This window comes from Miniopterus schreibersii (genome assembly GCF_964146895.1).
Source record: "Miniopterus schreibersii genome assembly, chromosome: 1".
NCBI lineage: Eukaryota > Metazoa > Chordata > Mammalia > Chiroptera > Miniopteridae > Miniopterus > Miniopterus schreibersii.
This window is the reverse complement of record NC_138101.1, coordinates 20,679,289-20,703,391: the sequence shown is the minus strand read 5'-3', so window position 1 is coordinate 20,703,391 and position 24,103 is coordinate 20,679,289. Positions and strand designations below refer to the sequence as shown.

The 24,103-nt window shown below is 44.5% G+C and overlaps 1 protein-coding gene across 1 annotated transcript in view; it reads left to right on the top strand.

Moving 5' to 3' along the window:
• The first annotated feature begins 211 nt into the window (after positions 1 to 211).
• Positions 212 to 24,103, top strand: part of RELL1 (RELT like 1) — a 65,910-nt gene continuing 42,018 nt past the window's right edge. Inside the window, exon 1 of the mRNA XM_081140282.1 lies at positions 212 to 458. Within this exon, the coding sequence (XP_080996408.1) occupies positions 371 to 458 (88 nt within the window). The 5' untranslated portion in view covers positions 212 to 370. The remainder of the gene's footprint in view (positions 459 to 24,103) is intronic.

Here is a 24,103-nt window from a genome sequence, read left to right as displayed (position 1 = left end):
AGCGAGAGGCGGGGCCAGGCCGCGGTGGGCGGGGCGCAAGGGGCGGGGCCTGGCCGGCTGGGTCCGTTGAGCCTGTGACCACGCCGGGAAAGGAAGCGGGCGAGAGGCGGGGCCAGGCCGCGGTGGGCGGGCTCGGGGCGGGGGCGCGGGGCGGGCCTCCCGCGAGGGCAGGCGGAGCCCAGGGCTGGGCGCGGAGGCGCAGGGCGGGGCCGAGTGGGTGGGGGCGCAGGGGAGGGCCCGGGGCGGGGCGGGGTTCGCTGCGCGCGGGGTCACGGCTTTGCCTCTCGTCCGCCCGCCGGCTCCCGAGCTGCGCCGCCTTCCAGAGCCGGGGACGCGGCGCCCCGCGGGAGGAGGGCGAAGGGACGCGGCGATGGCTTCGCGGCGATTCCCGGAGTCCGCCGTCCTCGCCGCCGCGGTCTTTGTGGGAGGCATCGTGAGTTCGCCGCTCGTGGCCCCGGGTGAGCATCCCGTCAGGGCCGGGCTCGCGGGAGGAGGCGAGGGATCGGCGCTGCAGCCCCGCGGCGCCCCGCGCAGCTCCAGCCCCGCGCAGCCGCGGGATCCGGGCGCTGAACGCCTGGCTGCCGGGGTGGCCCGGGGCGGCCGCGGCGCGTGGCGCGGCTCCGGTCCCTCCCCGCCCGCCCGCGGGGCTCCCGCCTTCGCGCCTCCGGCTGGCTCCTCCGAGGACCTGGTGCCCCGTCCCCACCTCCGAGCCGCCCGGGCGCGGGGACCCGGCCTGGGCTTGCCTTCCTCGGCTGCGCTTCCCCCGGGCAGGCGCCTTGGAGCCCCGCGAACCCCTTTTCTGCCCCCCCCCCCGTTCTCAAAGGCCCCGCGAGCGGAAGATCGTGACACAGGAGCCCCGGGGCGCCGTCGCCGCTCCCCCAGCCCTTCTACGGCTTAAAACCTTGGGGAGTTCCAGTGTCTTTACTTTGCAAGTTTCAGTTTATGTGAGCGGTTGATGGATTCATGTGACAGGTTGGGGATTTCAGATTTCTTCTCGCATATCCTGTGTAAGTCAGGCTTGGAGAAAGGCAAGACGCATTTGTAAACTTAACTTTTTTTTTTTTTTCTTCTGAGTTGATTCCTGTCACCACAAAAGGAACCTGCTGTGGTCAGAGCAGGAAGCCACCAGCAGTTGATAAAGTGTTGTCTCCAATAATGAACTTAGAGCAGGAATTTTTAATTGAAACCTAAGAGGATATGTAACTTGTCCTGTCTCAAACTCTTGTTTTTATAACCGTAGGCACCAGGGATTCCTTACTATGGTTCCCCCCTCTTAATTGCCACCTTACTGAGTGGTTTAAAAATAATAATAATAAACGGATACCTTCTTGGCCAATTGGGGTTACCACGACCTGGAATCTTACGTCAGCAAGCTCCTCTCCTCTTCAGGTCCAAATAATAAGCATCTGGAAGCCTTCCAACTGTGACTGTCTCCTCCATGAACACACACACGCTGTTCTTAACCCGTGAGAAGATACCAGTGACAGCTTTTAAACTGGCTTGTCACTTTGGCCTTCACTTTTTCCTAGAAACCAGAACATGTTAGGAAGGAAAAGGATGGATAATACATCTCCCGAGTCTTTATTAGCAGACCCGTGTTTCCTTCAGCCGTCCTTCCGGGGGAGATGGCAGCTGGTGACGTGTATTATTTATTGGATGGGAGATTTTGGTTTTCAGCCTGCATTTCTTTGCTGAGATGGGTAGTTGTGTTATCAGGTTCCAAATTGGGCTTGAGGTTGAAGACAGAAGGGAGGACAGAGTGAGTTGCTCCAGAATTTGAAGAGCTTAACCTGGGAGTAAAGTTCAGCACCTGAAGCATGTAATCCTCCATCAACCGGAGAAATCCATCCCTCCAGTAAATTTGTGTTTCCATGGATCTCTGAGCAGCACCCAGCTCTCGGGATGAACAGAATGAAGAAAACTCTCGCCTAATTTGCGCAGTAACCTTTTTGATGAAAGGGAACACTTTAGAAGAATGAGGTATCTAAAAAGAAGGGTACAGGGTACAGATTTTTCAGGGTGACTTGAGGCCTGATGGGTCCAAAGCTGGCCACTCGTTGGAATCTAAGACGGTGCCAGTGTTAGTGGGGAAGTAGGGAGAAAGGAATGGGAAGTAATGTTGAGTACCTGCTGCGCTCCAGGCTTTGAGTTGGGCACGTTGTATGCGTTTTTACACTTATTTCTCATAACCCTAGGAGGTTTTTATTTCTAGTGAAGCAACTGAGGCCCAAAGTAGTTAAAAAATTGGCCCAATGTCACCTAGCTGGTGTATCAGCCAGCGAGCGTTTAATCAGAGAAGCAGAACCACTAGGAGGTGTGTGAGTGTGTGTATGTCTTAAACGTATCTTTATCTTTGATAACCTAGCCAGCTTAATTCCAAAGTTCATTTATTCTCTTTCCACTGTACCCACCCCAGGGAGAAAACAGAGCAGAAATCACCCTCCGTAGTGGCGTTGAGATTCTAAGACAGGGAGTTTAGGACATTATAAAATTGTAAGTGTGTGGTTGTCAGGTGGGAAGCAGAAGAAAGTAGAACAGACAACTTCACAGAGGGTAGTGGTAACGTCACTCACTTCCTGCCTAGAAGAAGGATCTCATTAAATTTCTGTCTCTAGTAGCAGCATTTGAAACTATATACCAGAAGCAGCAGAAGGGATGATTTTCCACATCTTGGCTTATTTATGTCCTTAAGTTCTCTGGTTACTCAACCTTTGGTCTTATTTGTTTCTCTACCAGACAGTGGGCATAGCCTCCTAGTAAAGAGTAGGCGACAAAGGTCCAGGGCCTGGTGAATGAGAAGCGCCTTCTCCCTGGACTCTGTGGGCTGCCATCCAGCCTCCCAACTCCTCATTTAGATGCTAAAGATAAGCTTTATTAAATTCTGGTTCTCCTTTGGCCAGGTAACTACCCAGATGTACATCCACATAAAACATAATCAGTAGACATAGAATTTTGAGAAAGCACCCCTTGGAGCTTGGGCTTCCAAGTCCAAATTTAACTTAAAGAGGAAATGAAAAAATTTGAGAAGTACTTGTCATTTCCTCTTTTCCCGTTTCCACTTCTGCCCCCCAAATAAGTTAATCAAACCATCTATTTGGGAATGAGAAAGGTCTAAGCTCAAGGTGATAGAAGCAAAATTTCATTACTTTTCAAAGAATTGTTTGGCTCTGATTGTTTAAGTTTAATTGTTTAAGTTTAATTATATATTGAGAAATTATTTAAAACTGACAAATGATTTAAATTGTCATTGTTTAAAACTATTGTGTTGAGTGGTTTCTAATTATTTTAGGGCGCTTACTTCAGCGACTGGTAAAGATTTGATGGGCTGCTGAAAGCAGGTGGAATAAGGAGTGTGGCGTGGCTACCAAAGACTAAAATTGGAATTTGGAGGAAGGAATGCAACTTCTATTATATCTGTTTTGTGACAGGCTCTGGTCTATGTACTCAGTTCATTTCTTTTAACAGCCTATCCTGTAATAAATACTGGAATAATTTTTCTAAATTTATTGATTTTAGAGAGAAAGGGGGAGGAGAGAGAGAGAAAAACATTGATTTGTTGTTCCAATTATGCATTTATTGGTTAATTCTTTAATTACCGGAATAATTTAAATAACCTTTTTCTAAAAAAATATGTTTTTATTGATTTTTAGAGAGAGAGGAAGGGAGAGGGATAGAGAGATAGAAACATCAATGAGAAAGAAACATCATTGATCGGTTGCCTCCTGCACGCCCCCTACTGGGGATGGAGCCCACAACCTGGGCATGTACTCTGACCAGGAATTGAACCATGACCACTCAACCACTGAGCAACACCCGCCAGGCTAAATAGTCATTTTTTTATAGATAAAGAAATTGAGTCTCTGAGATGTTAGCTTGAAAAAGTCACTTAATAAAGTATCCGATTGTCTAACCACTATGCTGTACATCTGAAACTAATACAAAATAATATTGAATGTAAACTGTGTTTGAAAAGTAAAAAAAAAGGTCACTCAATATGTAAGTCGGATTTTGACCTTGGTCAGATCTGTTCAGTTCTGAAGCCTCTTCTTATTATATTACGAAATCATTTTGTTTTTCTTTCAAATGAGGAATTTCTTTCTATTCTAAGATATTTATAAAGAATCACTAAGAGTAATGGCAGTATATATTAGAAAGAGCACCAAGCTCTAAGTCAGAATCCTTGACTTGAAGTCAAAAGTCAAGAAAAGCCCCTGTCACTTTCAGGAGTGTGGCTCTCAGCCTCCATTTTCTTACCTGTAAAATGGGCGTGCGCCAGCTCCTATTTTTATCTGCCTTCCTGGCTGCCAGTAGGGATCAAATGAACTACTGTCTGAAAGGCCTTAGCAAATGGCAAAGTGATACATGTCTTTTATCCTGTGTATTTTTTTTCTGTATTTCTTCCCCAAAGTGCCTATCAAGTTGGACTTACATTACAAAGTCAACCAAACTAATAAATGTATACTACTCATACTGTAAGGTTTTCATTCTTTAAGTGGTGATGGTTTTGCAATGATGGGCTCATTGTAAATATATAAAAGCCCAGAGTGATGCTTCAGATTAATGAGTTTGCCGCCACTGACTGGGATTTAAGTAGCCAAGTCTTCTTTTCCCATTTTCTGTCAGCTAAAATACAGTGTTCTTGATATTTTTGGAAAATTCCATGACATTTAAAGTTTGGGGGAGAGGGGATCTCGTTACTCCCAGGCATGTGCCACTGTTGGTCTGTTTCATTCTGGTCTCCTGTCTTTCTTTTACTTGGATGGGATCATAATGCAAATATAACTTTGTGCTCTATGATTTTCACTTCATGTGTGTGATACATGAAGTTTTCTCCACTTCCCTACATTCAAAAAACGGCTGCATCATAGTCTATTACATGGATTCACTGCATTTTACCCTGTTGTGCCTCCATTTTAGGATATTTCAGTTGTTGCTAATTATTTTCAAATGAATTTTAAAACTCATTGTTTCAGTGAACATCTGGGTGTGAAGCTTTGTCTAGATATTGATAACTTCCTGGGGAATGAGTTCCTGAAGAGGCATCTTTCGGGGGGTAGGGTCAAAGGTATTCGTGTTTCTGAGGCCTAGGGACATCAATACTGGTGAGCTGAAGGTTGTCCCAGTTTATGTTCTCAAAGCAGTAGTCACTTTTCACACCACTGGCGTTTTCTCTGAAAAATGTATTTGCTAATTCGTAAGGTGAAAATTGGTACAGTGATTGTTTGAATATGTATGTTTTTGATTACTGGTATGTTGACTATTTTTTTTCTAATATTTGAGCCATTTGCGCATGTCTATAATCCTTTATGGACAATTCTGAAATCTGAAAATCTCCAAAAACCAAGTTGTTGTTGTTTTGTTTTGTTTTATGTTTTGTTTTGTTTTTGAGGTTTTTGCATACTCTGTTGACATTAAACCTAATTTGAACCAATGTGAGATTCTGTAATATATATTTATCTCAGTGTGAATATTGCTGTTTTGCTGCAGTGATATGAATGAGTTTAGTTTCTGAGTGTTAATGTAATGTGCACTAAATGCATCGCATTACTTTTCTGGAATCACAAAGTCTGACTTTCAAGGCACATCTGACCCCCAGATTTTCAGATAAGGGACCATGGTTCTCTATTTCCTCTTCCATGACTCATCTGTTCCTGTCTGTGGGGAGCCAAATGTAAAACTGCTCAAAATAGTAAAATATCCTATGGAGAAAAGAGCTCTTCAAATGAGTGGCAGTTCATGAAAAGAAGCACTATTTCAGTCTTCCAGTGTGGAATCTAGTAAGATAAAACTATTTGGGGAAAGCTGGAGTTTTGTTCATTCTAGGTGGCTTTAGGGATGGTGCCCATTGTAATGGAAAGTTGATGGAGGAGTTGGGCCAATTTCTCCTCTGCCAGTTTTTGACACACCTCTTTCTGTGAGGGAGAAAAGGAATGGAATCCACCCAAGGGACTTTTTGGGGAGGGAGGGATGGGTAGAGGGTGGCAGATAACTCAGGCAAACTGAGTTCCTGTTCCCAGTCATCTCACCTTGAGAATCCTTTGGCCAGACTAGTTGAACTCAGGGAACTGGTTTTCTCTTCCCCCTTTGAGATACCCCAAGGCCCCCGTCTTGCCTTTGTTCATCCCAGGATCCCAAGCAGCTCCCAGCTCTCCCTGACTCCCCTAGCCCCATTTTGTTTGCATATCCCAATGTATAATCACTAATAAAGTGCCTGTGGTACAGGGAAAAAAAATCTTTAAACCACTTTTCTCATCTGTATTATGGAAAAGATATGGCAGAGTTGCCTTGTGGATTGCTGTTTCTAGATAAAATATACATGGTCTGTGGCCACATCACCCTGAACGTGCCTGATCTTGTCTGATCTTGGAAGCTCAGCAAAGTCCGGCCTCATTAGTACTTGGATGGGAGATAAAACATGCACAGCACAGTGTTTGGCATGAAGCGCTAAAAAAGTGTATTATTATTTTGTCCTTAATGAAATACTAACCATTTACTAACCTGCCACAGCTCTCAGATGGAACAAGGTTCTGAACTGCTCCAGAGCTTTCCTTTCAGGTGCCCTCTCTCATCTTGCTCTTGAGCCCTGCATGCTGAGGGTGGTGTGCAATGGGCAAGGGGGCTTTGAGGAGGCAGCGCTGGGCGGTGCCCCCGGCTCCAGGGCAAGGGGGAGGAAGAGGGACCAGTGGGCTTTCCAGGGACTTCTCTTGGGACACAGGGGATATGTAGGACTGAGCCATTTTGCTACCAAAATTAGGCAAGGAAGGAGAAAAAAAAAAGGAAAGAAACGGTTATGTTTACGTGACACTTTTGGGGGGAAGAATTTTGGAAGATTGACCAATTGGTTTATCTCTAGCCAGTTCTTCTATAGGTATAGTCATAAAATTTTGATAGTTTTCACCTAAGATTTGCTGTGATTACCCTATTGGCATGATTTTTGGTTAACCAGGGTATCATTTTGTGTTTATACTAATGAGTGCCTTAGGGTGGTTCAGCTTCAGGATGAAACTGGTAGCCTGAAAGTGATGAGAGGTTTGTCCCTTTCATCCCCACCCACCGGCCTCTGTGTAGGGGAAGAGAGAGGGGTGGGAGGCTGCAGATCCAGCTGTGTAAAAACTCTTGAACAACACTTGATGTGCTTCCAGGTTGGTGAACGTGTGGAGATGAGGGAAGAGTGGTACACATGCCCGGGAGAGCATAGAAGCTCCTCGCCCTTTTCCCATACCTTGCCCTACGCAGCTCTCCCATCCGGCTGTTCCTGAGTTATAGCATTTTATACTGAACCAGCATTTAGTATATAAAATGTTTCTTTGAGTTCTGTGAGGCCCTCTAGCAAATTAATCAAACCCAAAGGGGGGGGGGGTCTTTGGAACCTGCCATCTGTTGTCCATTGGTCAGCTGCACAGGTGACAACCTGGACTTGAGATTGGCATCTGAAGTGTGTGTGCTGGGGGGCAGTCTTGTGTATCTAAGCCCTTTACCTGGCGGGGGGAGGGGTGTGGATCTGATGCTATCTCCCCATAGATAGTGTCAGAATTGAGTTAATTGCTTGGTGGTGGTGGAAAAAACACAAATGAGAATGAAAAGTAGAATCCTGTGGACTTAGAGCTGGAAGGGACCTTGATAATCTCCCTAAAGCTGCTTATTTAGTAGATGAGGAAGCCGAGTTAGCAAAGCCAGCACTCTTCCCATTGTGTCAGAGCTGGTGGTCCGTTGAAGTCGGCCCAGCTTTGCTCTCCTGGCAAAGCTCCTGGGTCTACCTCTGTCCCGTTCCTCGTGCTCCAGGGTCTGGTTTCTCAGCTCTGGATCTGGGGTGAGCAGGCCCTGAGAAGAATGACTATGGCTAAACTAACTTCTGAGACTAACTGTGCTGTTTTAGTTGTATAATTTTAGCGTCAGAGGGGATTTGGTGGTCATCTTATAATTAATCCCTCTCTTTGCAGATGGGGAAACTGGGCCTGAGAGGTTCAGTGGCCCGCGGAAGGCAGGAGGGGTTATATTCTCCCTGTAGCAGAGGAGCAGACCATTCATTTTGGTGAGGGAGGGCCTGTGTGTGTGTGTTTTGGTCACTGTCCAAGGCTCAGATCCAAACACAGGACCCAGAACAGAGCAGACATTTAAAGATTGAAAGAAAGGAAGGAAGGAAGGAAGCCAGAACTGGCATCCAGGTCTTCTTGTTGGCAGTGGTGAGAATGGCACCAGGTGTTAGACCAGTGGGGTCAGACCAGACTTTGGTGTAGCAACGTCAGTACTAGCTAGGAAAGAATTCAGAGTCGAGACTCTAACTATAAGATAAGGTTTATTTAGAAGGTCTCAGAGATAGAAGGAGTGAAGAGTAGATGAAATGGGCTTAGAAGCAAGTTACGGAGGCGAAAGAAGGGTAAAGGTAACAAGCCAGGGTAGGAGCGAGAGAGGAGGGGGAGGGGAAGGAGGGAGAGCAGCTGGGTTCTCCATCCTAAGGGCTTTTATGGATGGGGACTTGAGGGGAGGTCCCAGGAGAGGATCTCAATAGAATATTCATCAGTGTTCCAGGTGTGTCCTTTCAGGGTATAGGTCTCCACTGGTTGATCAGCACTAGGGCAGGGGGTCATTAGTTAATGCAGCAGGCCCTGAGGTCAGCCATGGCATTGCTGGTCTGGTTTTGCTGCTTTTCTGGGCCTGGAGCTGAAGCACAGCTGAGGCCTAGATGTAATTTGGTGTCGGTCAGAATGTCATTGTCCTGGGGGCATAATGCTTAAGGACTGTTCTCTGGCCCCCTTGTTCGTTCCCCCTCTAAGGGGGCCTAACTCTCATGACTAGCGACATGCCAAGGGAGGAAATGTCAGGGGAGGGTTCGAATGGCATGACCATGATATAAAAGGTCAGGGGGTCCAAACGGCCCAACCAGAGATATGCTAGGGGAGGAAAGGTCATCCTGGGGGTGAGGTCCTTGTTTTGGAAGTTTTGCCCATTGCTAGGCACCCAAGGCTTTCTGCGTTGGTGACCTTCTGTACTTGGCCCATCATCCTTGCTCTGCTCCTGTCTGTCTAAACTGCCTACTACATTCTGACTCAGCTTGAGGCTTTTTCTTTATAATGAAGCAAACAGTTAGGCTTGCCAAGGTTCACCTACAAATTTTAGCTGTAGTCTCCTCTCCCCCTCCCTTCCTGAATTGGTGAGAGGCTGCTTTGACTGCCAGCCTAGGGGCCGTGTTGCTCCAAAAGCCCCAGGTGGAAAAATCTGGCCGTGGAGATAAAAAGAGTGACAATAAAAAGTACGCAAGTGCCGCCTTTATCAGGTGAGTATGGTGTACATCGATACGTTTGGAAGTGTTAGTGAAAATTTTCAGGGCAGAGGTGTTCAAAACCTAGATTCATTCATGAAGCTCTTCTCTAAGACAAACTAAATTCAGTTGTGTTTCCACAACCAGTGCTTCAAATGTACCTATTAATTGTATATCATATTTCATAACGTTTTATACCTTCCCCTTATACCTTTGTTTCATGGGTTAAGTTTAGTTCAGCAAATATTAGTAACTGCCTAACTGTACGAAAGGCCCTGGGGAAAAGGGATGTGCACGGAACAGACTTGGTCGGAGCCTTTATGGAGTTAACAGGTCATCAGGGAAGAAGATTTACTAAGCAACTGGTGATAAAGTGTCTTTGGCACCTCGATAAGGAAAGTATGGCCCAGGGCCAGCATACCTGACCTGCGGCTGGGGGTGGGATGAGAGTCCAGTAAAGGTTGAGCAAGACTTTCTGGAGGAAGTGAAGTTTCAACTTGTAAAAATGTCAGCGTTAGCCAGGTGGAGGGAACTAGAGGTCATGAAAGGGGAGGTGAGAGCAACAAAGCTAGAGCAGTGGCTCCTGAACTTGAGCTTGCATCAGCAGGAACTAGAGGGCTGTTGAACACAGAGTGCTGGGAGCCATTAGGTCTGGGACTGGAGAATTTCCTTTTCTCTTTTTTTTTATATATGTTTTTTATTGATTTCAGAGAGAGGAAGGGAGAGGGAGAGAGAGACAGAAACATCAATGCTGAGAGAGAATCATCAGTCGGCTGCCTCTTGCACGCCCCCCCAGTGAGGATCGAGCCCGAAACCCTGGGCATGTACCCTGACCGGGACTTGAACAGTCACCTCCTGGTTCATGGGTTGACGCTCAGCCACTGAGCCACATCACTGGGTGAGAATTTCCTTTTTTCTAGCACATTCCCAGGCGATGCTGCCTAAGGATCAAATGGCAGTGGGGGTGGTAAGAGGTGGAAGAAATGGGTGGACTGTGTTTCTTTTAACCTGGAAATCCCTGCCTTCCTTGTGGGCTACCCATAGCCTGTTTGCCACCCATCCTTCAAGCTGAGGTCAAGGGTAACACTTCCAGGAAACCTTCCCTTGGTATTTGCACAGATTTTATTTCCTTGGAGTCCATGAATACATGTTGCATACACTCCATGTTATTTAATAGATAATTATATGCTGTTGTTCCCACTGTGTCTGGCTGTCTAGAGCTCCTCAAGGCAGCGGCACGGAGAAGATAGGTGCAGATCAGATTTACTCCTTGCAACCACGGTGAGGGCAGGTTCCCATATTCTCTGTTTTGCAGAGCTGAGGAAACTGAGACTTACAGAGTAGCCAAGACAAGGAGAAGTGAAGTCTCATTCAGGCCACAAGTGAGGGGAAGCCAAAGCGAGATGTTTGTTCATTGTTGTCAACTGTGTTATGTGGAATTGCATGTACTCCGTGAGCAACGCCACCCGTAAAAGGAAGGTTTTAGATTTATTTATTTATTTTAAAGCTTTTTTTATTGTAGTTCCATCTACGTAAAGAGAAAACCAAGGCATCTTGTAAACTGAATGTAGATTTTGTTTTTAATAGAAAACGGGCAGTTATCCAAGGAATTCTTCAGGAATTGTTCATTTGCTTTCAGAGTAAATGTTTGAAGGCAGTAATTCAATTTACATGTCATTAGGTTTATAAATGATTTTTACAAAATTTTGGCATGAGGTAGATATTGAGGGAAAATAGATTTGTTTCCTGAAAAGACACAAATAAGACAGTTTATGCTATTCCTCTTCTTGCCTGACCAGATGAGCTTAACCAGGTGGCTGAAGATGTATAAAGAACCGTGTACATAAGATGTTACATGATAGATAACGTTAAAAACAAATACTTTCCTTTCCATATCAGTAACATGCCAAGCCGTTCTTCCCCATGCGTGTATACAAACAGAATGTGATTTTCTGAGACTCCTGTCCAGGGTGGAGCTTTGAAGAATTCACTGGGCTCTCTGTTTCACAGTATAACTCCATAACAATAATTTTCAAATGCTCTAACAGTTCTTTATAGCTGGAAGTCTCCAACACAATCATGTGAATTATTCACATTATAAAAAACAGCGTCCCGGAATTTCCTGGCATTGGTGAGTGGCAGATGGCTAACGAACAGGCATTCCTTCACTTTTCTTTGCGTGTTTGTGCTATACGCTTGCATGGCCTGAATGCTTTTGCTGCTTCCTTAATTCTTTCCATCCCCCGCCCCTTCTATTAAAGGCAAAACACAAAACAACCACTGATAGCAGTTGGACATAGCTTAAAGCTAGGAGATAGAACCGAGAAGCCCCGTTTGGAAGGTAAAACTCATTTCCCATGCCTGATCACCAAGTCAATGTCTTAACAGTCTTTGCAGATATAACTTGTAGGTATTTCTTAGTCACACAGTGTAATTCATTTAAAAACGAGGGCCTTATTTGAGTCACTGTGAGGTGTTGTGTAGGTGTGTAAAATGAAGGGCAAGCTTGGTTTCTGTCCCACACAAACTTGTGGTTGAGAAGAAGATAAATTATGAATACAAATCATTATGGAAGAATGGACAATATGTTTGGTATAATCAGAGAACTACACACAAAGTGCTATGTGGGATCACAGAAGACACACTTTTCTTCTAATAAGAGGGATTGGAAAAGACTGAATGACCTGAAACTCAGGCATTTTATTTATTTATTATCTTTTTTAAAATATATCTTTATTTATTTCAGAGAGAGGAAGGGAGAGAGAGAGAGAGAGAGAGAGAGAGATAGAAACACCAATGATGAGAGAGTCATTGGCTGCAGCCCACAACCAGGGCATGTGCCCTGACCGGGAATCGAACCCTGATCTCCTGGATCCTAGGTGGATGCTCAACTGCTGAGCCACGCCCGGCTGGACTCAGGCATTTTAAATGGACCTTAAAGGGAGTGTAGGGAAAAGGAACAGCCTGTGCAAAGCTGTGGAGGTAGGAAAGGTAACTTCAGTGCAGACCTGGTGTAGACTGCAGAGTGGAGGCTGAGGCTAAGCTGGGAGCTCCTGAAATGATGCACTTTTCTGTGGGGTGTGGGGGCTGAGGATGGGGTGGAGTGGAGGGTGGAGGGGACCAGAAGGGGTGCTCAGGCTTTGTGATTTGATGGAAGAGCTTCTAATGTGAGCTCAGAAAGACTGGAATTTGAGACATGGCCCCATAATTTTAGCAAGGCAGTTTAGATACTGTTGCCTATTTTTCCCTCTGGGTGGTGGTGAGGGGGATAAGATCTGTTCTTTATACACCTCAGAGTTGTTTGGAGGATCAGACAAATAATGTAACCCTTTGTAAGTAATGCAAATGTGGCCTATCCAGGCATACAGGTTTAATATAGTACCTGTAGTATGTAAATAGAAATAATTTTCAAAGTTTAAGAAGTGCTGGGAAATTGGAATCATGAAATAAGTGTAATATATAACCTTGATGGCGTGAAGGCCAAGTGTTCATTAATGGTAAAAGCTAGCTAATTGTGTATTTGTCTTACATTGGAGTAAATTTTCTGAAATTGTACAAATCAACTCGATTCCTAAATTCCTTGCTAAATATTTATTTTTAGAAGACTTGTGCATTTTCACTTTTTAGTCTTATTGTTGAGTTCAAGTTCTTCTCTCTCCTGGTGAGGAGGGTGTCGATGTAAGAAGTGTCCAAATCTGTAGAGAATTTTTATGAGAGTTTATCTGAGCCAAACTGAGGACATATGCCAGGGAGCAGGATCTCAAATGCTCCTGAGAATAAACATTTTGCAGCCCCTTTTATACATTTGAAATCAAGGAGGAGACCCATGTTAGGATGATTGGAGAAAACAAAGTGGGGATCGAGTTACAAGAGAGTTAAGATTATGTGCTCTCTTGAGAGGTACTCTGGTATTTGAAAGGTATGTTAGCCTAGATGCACAAGAACAATGGACAGGGCTGGCTTAAAACTTTTCACTGAAAAAGTTACAGACCTGGAGCATGACTACCTACCATGACCTGCGCAGTTAGGAATTTATGATCAGATCACCCTGAGAGGTTACCTTTCATAGATCCCATTTCCTTTTCATCCATAAGGGCAGTGTTGGCCGTTGTGGGGGAGGAAGAAACTTTCCTGTACCCTCAAGATTCTTTTGGCTGCCTAATAATCAAATAGATTAACAAGAGAAAATAACCAAATTTAATACATACATATGAATGGGAACTCCCATACATCAGAGAGTCAGAGACCCCACATGCATGAGGGGTTCAGAGAGAGAAAAGGGCGTTGAGGTATCTAAGACATCCTGAGCTAGTGATGAGGGGGGGCTTCAAAAGGCCATTGCAGGATGGTAAGAGGAGCAGATGTTTAGGAAATAAAAGTTTGTCCTGCCCTATAGACAGGTCAAAAGAGGTTATCTCTGATTATCTCTTATTATGGGCAAGGCACCCAAGTAAAGTTTTTCTAGGTATTCAAGGGAGGGACAGAAGTTTCTCCTGAGCCCTTAGCTAAAGTTGCCCTTAGCTCAGAACAATCCACATACCACAGAAGCACATCTTGGGGTAACTAGCTCTGAAACCTCACACCATCAGTATTTAGGGCAGTGTCTTTAATTTATTTGAAATATGTTTGTATTGATTTTAGAGAGAGAGGAAGGAGAGGGAAAGAGATAGAAAATTCAATAAGAGACATAAATTGGCTGCCTCTTGCATGCCCCGTCCTGGAGATCGAGCCTGAAACCTGGGCATGTGCCCCAACACGGAATCAAACGAGTGACCTCTTGGTTCATGGGAATGACACTCAACTCATTGAGCTACACCAGCCAGGCCAGAGCCATGTCTTTAAATAAAGCATGCATATCAGCACTGGGGTGGTCTCTAAAACCCTACTTGGCTAAGGACTCCACCTCTGTCCCTTCCAGCAGGTCTGTTTTCTTAGTCCTTTGATGTGTCCCTATTTGGGAGTGGGGAAAATAAGGCCCTTGAAAATAATTTAGTATAAATTAGGTTCCTACATGTTATGGAAATAATTACACAGATGGTAGATTTGGTGTGTCTTAGTGGGTCTTCCAATAGCTTCAGGCTAGGGCTGGCTGCCTGAGGAACCAACTACAGATTAGAGGGTTGGGACTTTCAGCTCTACCCCTGATACTTGGAATACTGGAGATTGGGTTAGTCACCAGTGACCAATGAGTTAATCAATCATGACTCCATAATGACACTTCCATAAAAACCCTGAAACAAGGAGGTGAAGGGAGCTTCTGGATTGGTGAACATGAATGCGCTGGGAGGGTGGTGTGTCTGGAGAGAGCATGGAAGCTCTGTGCCCCTCACCCTCCTTACTTTGCCCTATATATCTCTTCCATTTGGTCTCCCCTGAATTGTGTCCTTTATAATAAAACAGTAATCCTAAGTGTAGCACTTTCCTGAGTTCTGTGAATCATTATAGTGAAGTGTGGACTCTAAGGGAGATTTCGGGAAACCCTGAATTTCTGTTGATTAGCCTGGGACCCCATTTGCAGCTGGCATCTGAAGTGGGGCAGTCTCATGGGAATGAGCCCTTCAACCTGTGGGGTTTGTGCAGGTCAGAATTGAATTGAAACTGTAGGACACCCAGTTGGTGATGGAGAATTGGTGTTGGAAAAATGGAAGTGTTTTTTATTGGGGAAAAACCAACTCATAACGTTAAAACTTGTGCCTGAAAATAATCTCTTTGAAATTATAGTGGTCTACTATTTAGATAAAAACTCAAAAGCATTTAAAAAATATAGTGGGGAAAAAAAGAAATTACCGGGTCAGTGCCTTATTGTTTATGTATTTACATTGTGTTTTATAGTGTAATAAAGTAGAAGTTATACCACTGTGTGGTTTTCCTTGACCCTTGTCTTCTATGGTGTAGACCAAAGATTTCATGGCATTGTTTCTGCCTCTAGTCAGTAGAAATACCTTGTATGTAAATATGATGGATTGAAGTTATAGGTGGTCTCCTTACTAAGGGGTTTCCAGTATTCTGGCTTACCTCTACAGCATTAACATTACTATTAGGCTGAACTGTAATTTATAATCTTACCGCTCAGAGATAACTAGTGTAAACATTTTGGCATCTTTTTCGCCAACAAAACTGAGATCATGGTAGCTCAAACTACTGTTTTATATTTGTTTATTCACAACATTTTTTGTTAACAAGTAAGGCCATTTTGGACAAAGGGATATGGCAAATCTGATTCCTTCATACAAATTGTTTATATTGTTTTAAAAGTCAAAGGGAAGTTTAGGATTTCCGAGAAAAAATGAACAATCATAACAGTGTTAAATGTAAATTAGGATGGCCTTTTGATTTTTCTTCTTATAAATGGTAGCAGGATTTTTAAAAAAATTTTACTTGGTGCGAAATAAAAAAATAGGTAAGTTGACTTGGAGAGAATATAACTTCAGTGCACCTTCCCTTCCCGATAATTGACTTCCTAGGAAAAATCATTTTGTCATTCTAGATTTATAACTGAATTAGATGAGTAACAACTGCCTGTAGATTTTCTACTCAGGACTCTAACTCAACTAGAAATGAGCTACCGGTAATCCCATTTCATGGAACTTGAGTGAATGTCAGAACTGTTAACTTCTCACACTTCAGAGGCCACAGAGCAGCCAGACTGCCTGGATTAAAGTCTCAGCTCTGCCACTAGCTAGCTGTGTGACCTTGACGCAGGTTACTCATCTCTCTGTGCTTTAGTTTTCATATCTGTAAAATGGGGTTGAAAATAAATAATACCTACCTCATAGGGTTATTGTAGGGGTTAGATGGGTTCATAGCTGTTAAGTACTTGGGATAGTAACTATACAATATGTGCATCAATGTGTGATGAGTGTTAGTAGTATTTTTCTTGCTACTGTTTTTAGAGTTCTTACTGAGTTTTAGGCTAGTGACTTTCACGTTTATTTCTTCCCCTTAAAATCACCTCTATGTCTAGGGTTTTCCTAATTCTGTTTCTCTTTCCTTTGCCTTTCTGAAGTGATCTTTATTTCTGCCCTTGTCCCTCTTTCGCTTTGCTCTTCTCGGACAGCACTAGCAGAGGATTCACAGCGGAGGACTTCCCGGGACAGCATTTCCTCCTCTTTGTTTTCCTGTTCCCTGACCTCACCTGTGACTAACGGGAAAATCCAGTGTGGAGACTTTTGCGGAGTTCTGTTTAATCAGTATCCGCTTCCTGTTCCTGGAAAAAGGAGAAACTTCGGGCCGGTGTCAGCGTGTGGGAGCCACTGCCTGGCGGCCTGAGGAGCGTGACTGTGGCAGCTGCTCCCTCACCTCCGGGCTGACGTAATTACTCTGTCCTCGACTTTAAACACTGCCTCTCCAGTCTGCCTCACGTGGCTCACTGTGCTTTCCTGCCCGTTGGTTTGACATCAGCTGAGCTGTAACCTCTGTGAGGATAGCAGTGTTTACCCTTCTTACCACTGATAGCAATCACCATGACAACCATAGCTAACATTTAGTGAGCACTGACTGTGTGCTGGGCACTCAGGTAAACCCAAGTTCATCTCACTTAAGACTCAGAAACAATTCCATTGTTATCTTCATTTTAGAGATGAGAGCACTGAGGCACAGGGAAGTTAATTGACTCGCCTGGGATCTCACAGCAAGGAAGCAAGTTGAATGAACACAGTGCAGCCAGCCTCTGGCTTCCTTTCTTTCTAGGGTGCAGCTTTGGTTCAGAGCTTGGGCCCTGATTACAACAGACATGGGTTCAAATCCTGGCCGTTCCCCAGATGAGCGACCTTGGCTTCAAAACTTTGTTTTTTAATGGCTTCGTTTTTAAAATGGGTTTAACTGAGAGTTGTGATGATTTAAAGAAAGATAATGTCAGTAGAAATGCCAGGCACATAAATAAGCACTCAGTGCAGGTTCGCTGCAGTTCGCGGTTGGCGGTAGGGTAGTTGAACGTCCCAGAGGCCTTGTATGTAGGCAGGGTAAACTGTTTCTGGCCAGTGCTGGGCAATCTTCCTCTTTGAGGGCCTTGCTGACCTCCAGCTGGCTCAGCAACACCCTGTTGTTGTCCCACATGGTTGGTTGGTTTTTTTCTGCCCTGTGCAGATTACTTGGCTTGATTCCGACCCTGGCAGGGGTGGTTTATTCTCAGCAACCAGGGGCCTAGCTCCCTGAGGCTGTGTCCTCAGCCCCAGCTCTCTCTGTGATGCTCCAGGGGAGTCACTGGTCTCGAAGGGAACACACTAAACCTGGGCTTGCTGTGTCTGCCTGAAACAGGCCATCTGGGCCTGGCCTCTTCCCATTTGGTGGTTTGTTCTGGCACTTGCCATTTAGCTTCCTCCCATAGTTTAAATAATTTCTAACCTACTCCCTGCTTGGCCTCTTGTGAAGAATGTGCACAGAGAGATCAGTTAGGAATCGCAACCTGGTGGAAAGAGGGCAGTGCCTTTGGTGAGGGTGTGTCAGCTTCGCTGCTTCAGGACTTGGCAGTTTGGAATGTGACAGTGTCCCATGAAAATCCAATAGAGGCTACTGCCCGGCCGGGCGTGGCTCAGCGGTTGAGCGTCGACCTAGGATCCGGGCCATCGGGGTTCGATTCCCGGTCAGGGCACATGCCCAGGTTGTGGGCTCGATCCCCAATGACTCTCTCATCATTGATGTTTCTGTCTATCTCTCTCTCTCTCTCCTTTCCTCTCTCTGAAATCAATAAAGATATATTTTAAAAAAAAGAAAAAAAAGGAATGCGCTACTATTTGTGGTCTTCATGTGAATCTTTGCAAACTGGAAACTTCTGTTGATTTCGATGAGCACAGGGGCCTGCTGGTATATTTACATCTTTTGGAAAGGGCTTGCCTAACAAGTGTGTAATAGGGTGTATCAGTTGTCCAGCTTTTTAAAAAATATATATATTTTTATTGATTTCAGAGAGAGGAAGGGAGAAGGAGAGAGAGAAACATCAATGATGAGAGTCATTGATTGGCTGCCTCCTGCACGCCCCCTGCTGGGGATTGAGCCTGAAACCTGGGCATGTGCCCTGACCAGGAATCAAACTGTCACCTCCTGCATCATAGGTCAATGCTCAACCACTGAGCCACACTGGGCAATCGTCCAGCTTTGAAAAAATTTATGTTTTTAAAAACTGTTGGTATTAGGCATATGGAGGTATAAATACACTGGACATTCTGTTCTACCAAATAGTATCTTAAAACTGCTTATCCAATTACAGGGAGAGTGAACACCTGATCAATCACCAGGGGCCCTTCTGGAAGGTTGGAATCTGCTTTCACAGGTCTATGTAGCTGATGTTTAAGGTGCTCCCACTGTGTTCCAGGAACTGTGGTAGGGATTAGAGATACAAAGACAGGACATCCTCCCCTCTACTAGGGGAAACAGGTGAGTTTGACATACATGGGGATTTTCCTGTGAAATATGTGTTGAATTTGGTTGCCCGCAGAATGCCAGGGTGGGGAAGATGTCAGCGGCTCTGAGTTTTGGTTCTTCTGCCTGGCTCCTTTCTCTGCATCTACTCAGTTGTTATGTTAGGCCACTGATTTATTTGCAAAATGTTATTTCATCCGCCCTCTTGACTACTTCCTTGGGATTAGAGGTTTCAGACAAAACAGTGAATGTGAAAGTATCAAGTGGCTTTTGGGTGGGAACTTTATATCTTGTATGGTTTCTGTAGCTACTGTGTGTGATTGAGGATTTTCTTCCTTCTTCCTTTCCTTTCCCTTCCCTTCCTCCCTTATTTCCTCTCCCTCTCCCTCTCCCTCTCCCTGTCCCTCTCTTCCTTTCTTCTGAAAGATTTTCAGATATCATATAATTAACATGGTTAGTACAAATTATGTTTGTGGCAACTATTGAATTGCTCCTAAGTATAGTAGTTTGTGAGTAATAATGCGAAAACATATATGTGGATGAGGTGCTTTTTCCATAGATAGAAAAATGTATTCCTTCTACCTTCATAAGAGTTCTGGAGGGCTAAAATAGAGTTATACTTTAGAGTGAGCTTTTGCTTTATGCAGTGAAATTAATAATGGGAAATTTTATGCTGCTGAGGGTTTTGGTTTTTTTAAATAATGAAGTCAACACAAAGTTCTAGCTGACTTTAATCATTAAGTTCTTGCTCTAGCTGACTTTAATCATTTTTCATGAAGATGATTTTTATGTTAAAAATGCATGCAGGTTCCAGTGTTTATCAGACATAATCAGTTCACATGAAGAGAGGCAGCTTTTTAGGGTTTAAAGGCATTAGAGTGGGTGGATGTGGACCTGGACCCCAGCCCTGTGTCAGTTGGTGATGGTTTAACCCCCCTGCTTACTGTGAGGCTTGTGTCACTCACTAGATAAAATCAAAGGCTCCTTCTGCTCTTACAGACACTGTTAGATAACGTGGCTGAGTGCAAGGCCTGGGGTCACGTTGCCTGGGTCAAAGCCTGTCCCACCTGGCACATTAGGGCTTGTTATTGAACCCCCTGCGCCTCATTTTCCTCCTCTGCAGATGGGGGTAACGACAGGACCCACCTTACAGACATGGAAATGAAATGAGATTGTACAGGAAGCAGCTAGAACAGTGCCTGCTGCGCTGCACACACTTGGTAAATGCTGCCTTACAATTATTTTAATGCAGCAACTCATGCTCAATAACACACCACCTTTTGAAAAGAATGTGAAGTGAGCATTAGATTTCTGAAGCTCTGTTGTTTTAAGGTCACTTCAAACAAATGACTTTTCAAAAATCCCATTTCTTTCTTGAATGGCCATCACTTACAGTCTGCAAGGTGCAGAAAGGTCCACAAAGTCTCACTCCACTTCTGCCCCCCAGCCATTCAGCCCCTCCCCTGGAGACATAGCGCCATCAGTCAGTAAAGATTAAAAAAAAATAAAAATCGCTAAATGGACAAAACTGACAATAACAAGAGAAGGAGGAAGGGCAGGGGAAAGGGCAGGAGAACAGGAAAAGAGGAAAGGGGAGACTCAGGGAGGTCCCGAGCTCTCCTGGTCCCTGCAGCCCCTGGCTGACACCCCTCTCTGAGGACCCCACGATGTGTGTTCCCACGTGGGGCCTGCTGGGGGCTCCTCAGCCTCTCTTAGAGCCACGGTTGGTGGCTTCCTGGCCTGTGTCGACGTGCACATACTGGTGAGCTGACCTTGCTGTGGTCTGGGGTGAGGCCAGGTCAGATCAGCCTTCTGTTGTCTTCTGAAAGGAAACCATTGTTTGAGGTACTCTAGAGTGTTCAGGAAGAGCCCAGAAGTTGAGATCCTCGGCTTCTCACAACACAGGGATCCTAAAGTTAATCAGTCCCCTTCCAAGGAGCAGCTGTGGGGCTATAGCTGTTGTCTGTGTGCAATCCTTTGGTGCCCTTCGGGGAATTGTGTTTGGTCAGGGAGTTCTGTGGCCGTAAGAAATCACTTCAGACAGTGCATCTGAGCCAATTGTGGAGAATGCCTGGGACATTCTCTGACTCCGCAGTTACTCTCCCCCCACCCCACCCCCATCCCTGGGTTTGAATGAAAACCTATGATGTAAACATTTGTAGCTTCCATCGTGATTTTTAAGTACTTTGGTTCTTTATGTTGACGTCACCCTAGTTTCAGTCCTTTGTTCCAGTAGCTCTGGGGTTCAGGAGTGGTTCAGGTTGTTATCCAGTTTTCTGCCTGTCAAGAATGTTTGTTTCCTTTTTGTCCACCCAAATTCAATTTTTCTTTTGAAACCTAATATGAAGTCCCTTTTCCTCCTCTGGATCCCACTAGTTACTGCCCTTCTCAACTCCAGTGGAACACAGAGAAAGAAACCACAGCTTAAGTATGGCTTGTGTTTCAAGCATGCCTAATTGAGTAATTGGGTTGGAAATTGAAATGCGTGTTCCCATTAAAAATGATTATTAGACTTCCACAAAGGGCATTTACAAAGAATGATAAAATGAAACTATGAACTTTTATTACAGAAAAGTTGAAAGAACAGTAAAATGGACACCTGTGTATTAACCACTTAGATTCAACATTTTGCCAGATTGTCACCCTTCCCGTCTTTCTATCTACCTACCTACTTTTTGGGAGGGAGAACTAGTTGAAATCAAGTTGCAGACATTTTACCCTTAAATACCTCTAGTGCATCTTGTAGGATTGACTTCCTCTACATAACCATAATACCATTATTATACCTAAGAAAATAAACAAGTCTCCAATACTATTTAACCCAGTTTCCTCAATTGTACTCAAAATAGCCTTTGTGGCTGTTTAAAATTTTTATTATTGTTTAAAATTTTGAATCAGGCTCCAATCAAGGTTAACTTATTGCATTCGGTTTTACGAATACCAACAAAAGCTATTGTAATGCACATTTAGCTAGGTGGGGGTGGGGGTGGGGAAGGGAAGGAACTGTCTTGGGCACAGGCAATATTTTGAAATCTTTGGTTACTTGCTCCCTCCCAATTTTCCTTTCTTATGCTTAATGACTGTCTCCAGATCCTGGGGTGCTCCTGCTGCCCTGAGCTCTCCATTTTGGCACCCTCAAAGTCGCAGCTGAGCTTATACAGGTATTAGCAGAAGCCTCAGACAGCTGCATTTTTCAAGGGGCCTCTTAGCCAAATGCATCTGTCAGTCATGGGTTCATGGCCAGGCATTGTTGATTTGTGCATGTTTTGCTGAGAAAGCTGTCTAGGCCTCCATCTGCTCCCCAAGTGGCCTTTGCTGCCCAGAATCAGAGTTCTGTGCTCCCGGATGGTGGTAGCATTTCAGGGACTTTGACAAAATAAAGGTAACTGGCTATGTACATTGGGAGGGATTTTGTGTCATGGGTGGGTAGACTCTGAGCAGACTGGTCCTGTCTGGATGTCCCCTCCCTGCCTAGTCACAGCTGCAGAGTGGGGGAGGGTGGGGCCATAGCAGCTGTTTATCTGGGAGGTGTTCTGAAGTCGGCAGTTGCCTGAAGTTTCACTACAAAATTTAGCACTTATTTATATTCTGACTTCCACTGTTTTCTAGTTTTTAGATAAGCTCATTTGTTCTCGCCATACATTTTAAACTTTTTAAATTTGCCTGAGAGAATGCTGTGTCTTAATAGCTGGTGCTTTGGGGGATGATCTTAAAAGCTTTATGACTTGGGCTATCTCTATAGCTGAAAGTAGGAATAATTTGGAGCTAATTTTGGAGGATTTGCTTTGCTTTCTCTTTTGCTAGTGTAGGTAATTGATTTAAACTGTGTTTAACCAGTTCACTTGATAAAGGAGGCTGTTTTGCAGGAGCTAGTAGATCTGGTTGTGAGCACAGCCCTGAAACATGATCTGCTTGGGTTTTCATCCAGGCTCTCACTAGCCTTTAACCGTGTGACCTTGGGCAAATGATATACCCTCCTGAACCTCCGTTTTCTGTTCTCTAAATCCATTTCTCATAGTTGTGACCATCTGAAACCTTTGGGGCTGTAGCCTAAACCCTGAGGGGTCTAAGCACATATATTAAATGTTTATGCAGTAAACTCAGTGAAATAGAGGTTGCAAATAGCCTCACATTAGATCAGGACAGGCTTTGCTACCAGTGAGTTTGTCAGATTTGGTTTTGTTACTGGTCCAAAGACCGTATGCCCAATGCTTCAAAAATGCCAAAGCTGAAAATGTAAGAGCCTGGAGTAGAAAAGGTTTATTGATAGAGAAGGTGCCAAATTGAGAATATGGACACCTTAGTGTTTCCTCTAATCAACCTTAAGGAAGCACAGAGTTTAGGCTTCTTTTATGCCAAGGAAAGGAAAAATGGGAGGGGCTGCTTTTGTAAATACTTAAGCCCCAAACAGAATTTCTCTAGTGATTAGTATGTTTAAAGCAGGAACTGTTAGCCTGAAGGCCATGGGAACAACACAGGCCCGAATGAGATGAAGTCAGAGAGACTGAGCATTTCACTTTATTACAGTTTTGTTATGAAATAAGTTTATTTTTAGATAGTTTGGATCTTGCCTTGTGGAACGGAAGGGTGGGCTTGTGTTTTACTCTCCAGTAGCATCAACCCAGAGTGGATTGTGGATGGGGCTGTGGACAGTTGGGGGAGTTGTGGAATTTTGAGAACCACAAAAACATCAGTATTAGCTCATAATTGTTCAGCTGAGCAAATAAAGGCCCAGAGAAGTAAAGTGACTTGTTCAATATCACAGAGGTAGCAGGTGGCAAAGCTGGATAAAGAAAAAAATCCTTTAGAGAAATGCTCATCTAGCAATCTTAGTAATCTAGACCCAAAATAGACTACTCTTGGGTACTGTGATTTGAATGTTTGCTAAAAAAAAAAAAAGGAAAAAGAGTGTGTGTGTGTGTGTGTGTGTGTGTGTGTGTGTGTGTGTGTATTTAAAAGTTCTTTTCCATCCAAGCTTGGTGTGGGTTATCGACTTACTTACCAAGCTCCTTTCCCATCACAGAGTTGTTGGGTCAGTCTGCTGGGAAACCCTAAGCTTCTGAGAATGCAAACCGTTGCCTGATAAAAGGAAAAGAAAAGCTATCAGAACCATCAAAATGCTCTTGACCTTGGCTGGAACAGAGCTGCTTGGGAGAAGTCACAAGGTCTCCTTATCTGGAGTCTGGTTATTACCATTGTCTTCCCCATTATTTTAGTAACCCTCAAGTGATGCCCACTGGGTTTGAGGAATGCCATTTCTGCACCATTTTGTCTCAGCTCCTCTTGTTACCAGTCCAAAGTTCATGTGCCCAGTGCTTTAAAAGGACAGTATTCAAAACATCAGAGTTTGGAGTAAGGAAAGGTTTATTGAGTGAGGAGGTGCCCAATTGAGAAGATGGAGGCCTTAAGAGGCTCCTCAAATCTATCTTCTGAGAGTCCAGAATTCAGGCTTCTTTTATGTCAAGGGAAAGGAGAATGGGAGGGGCA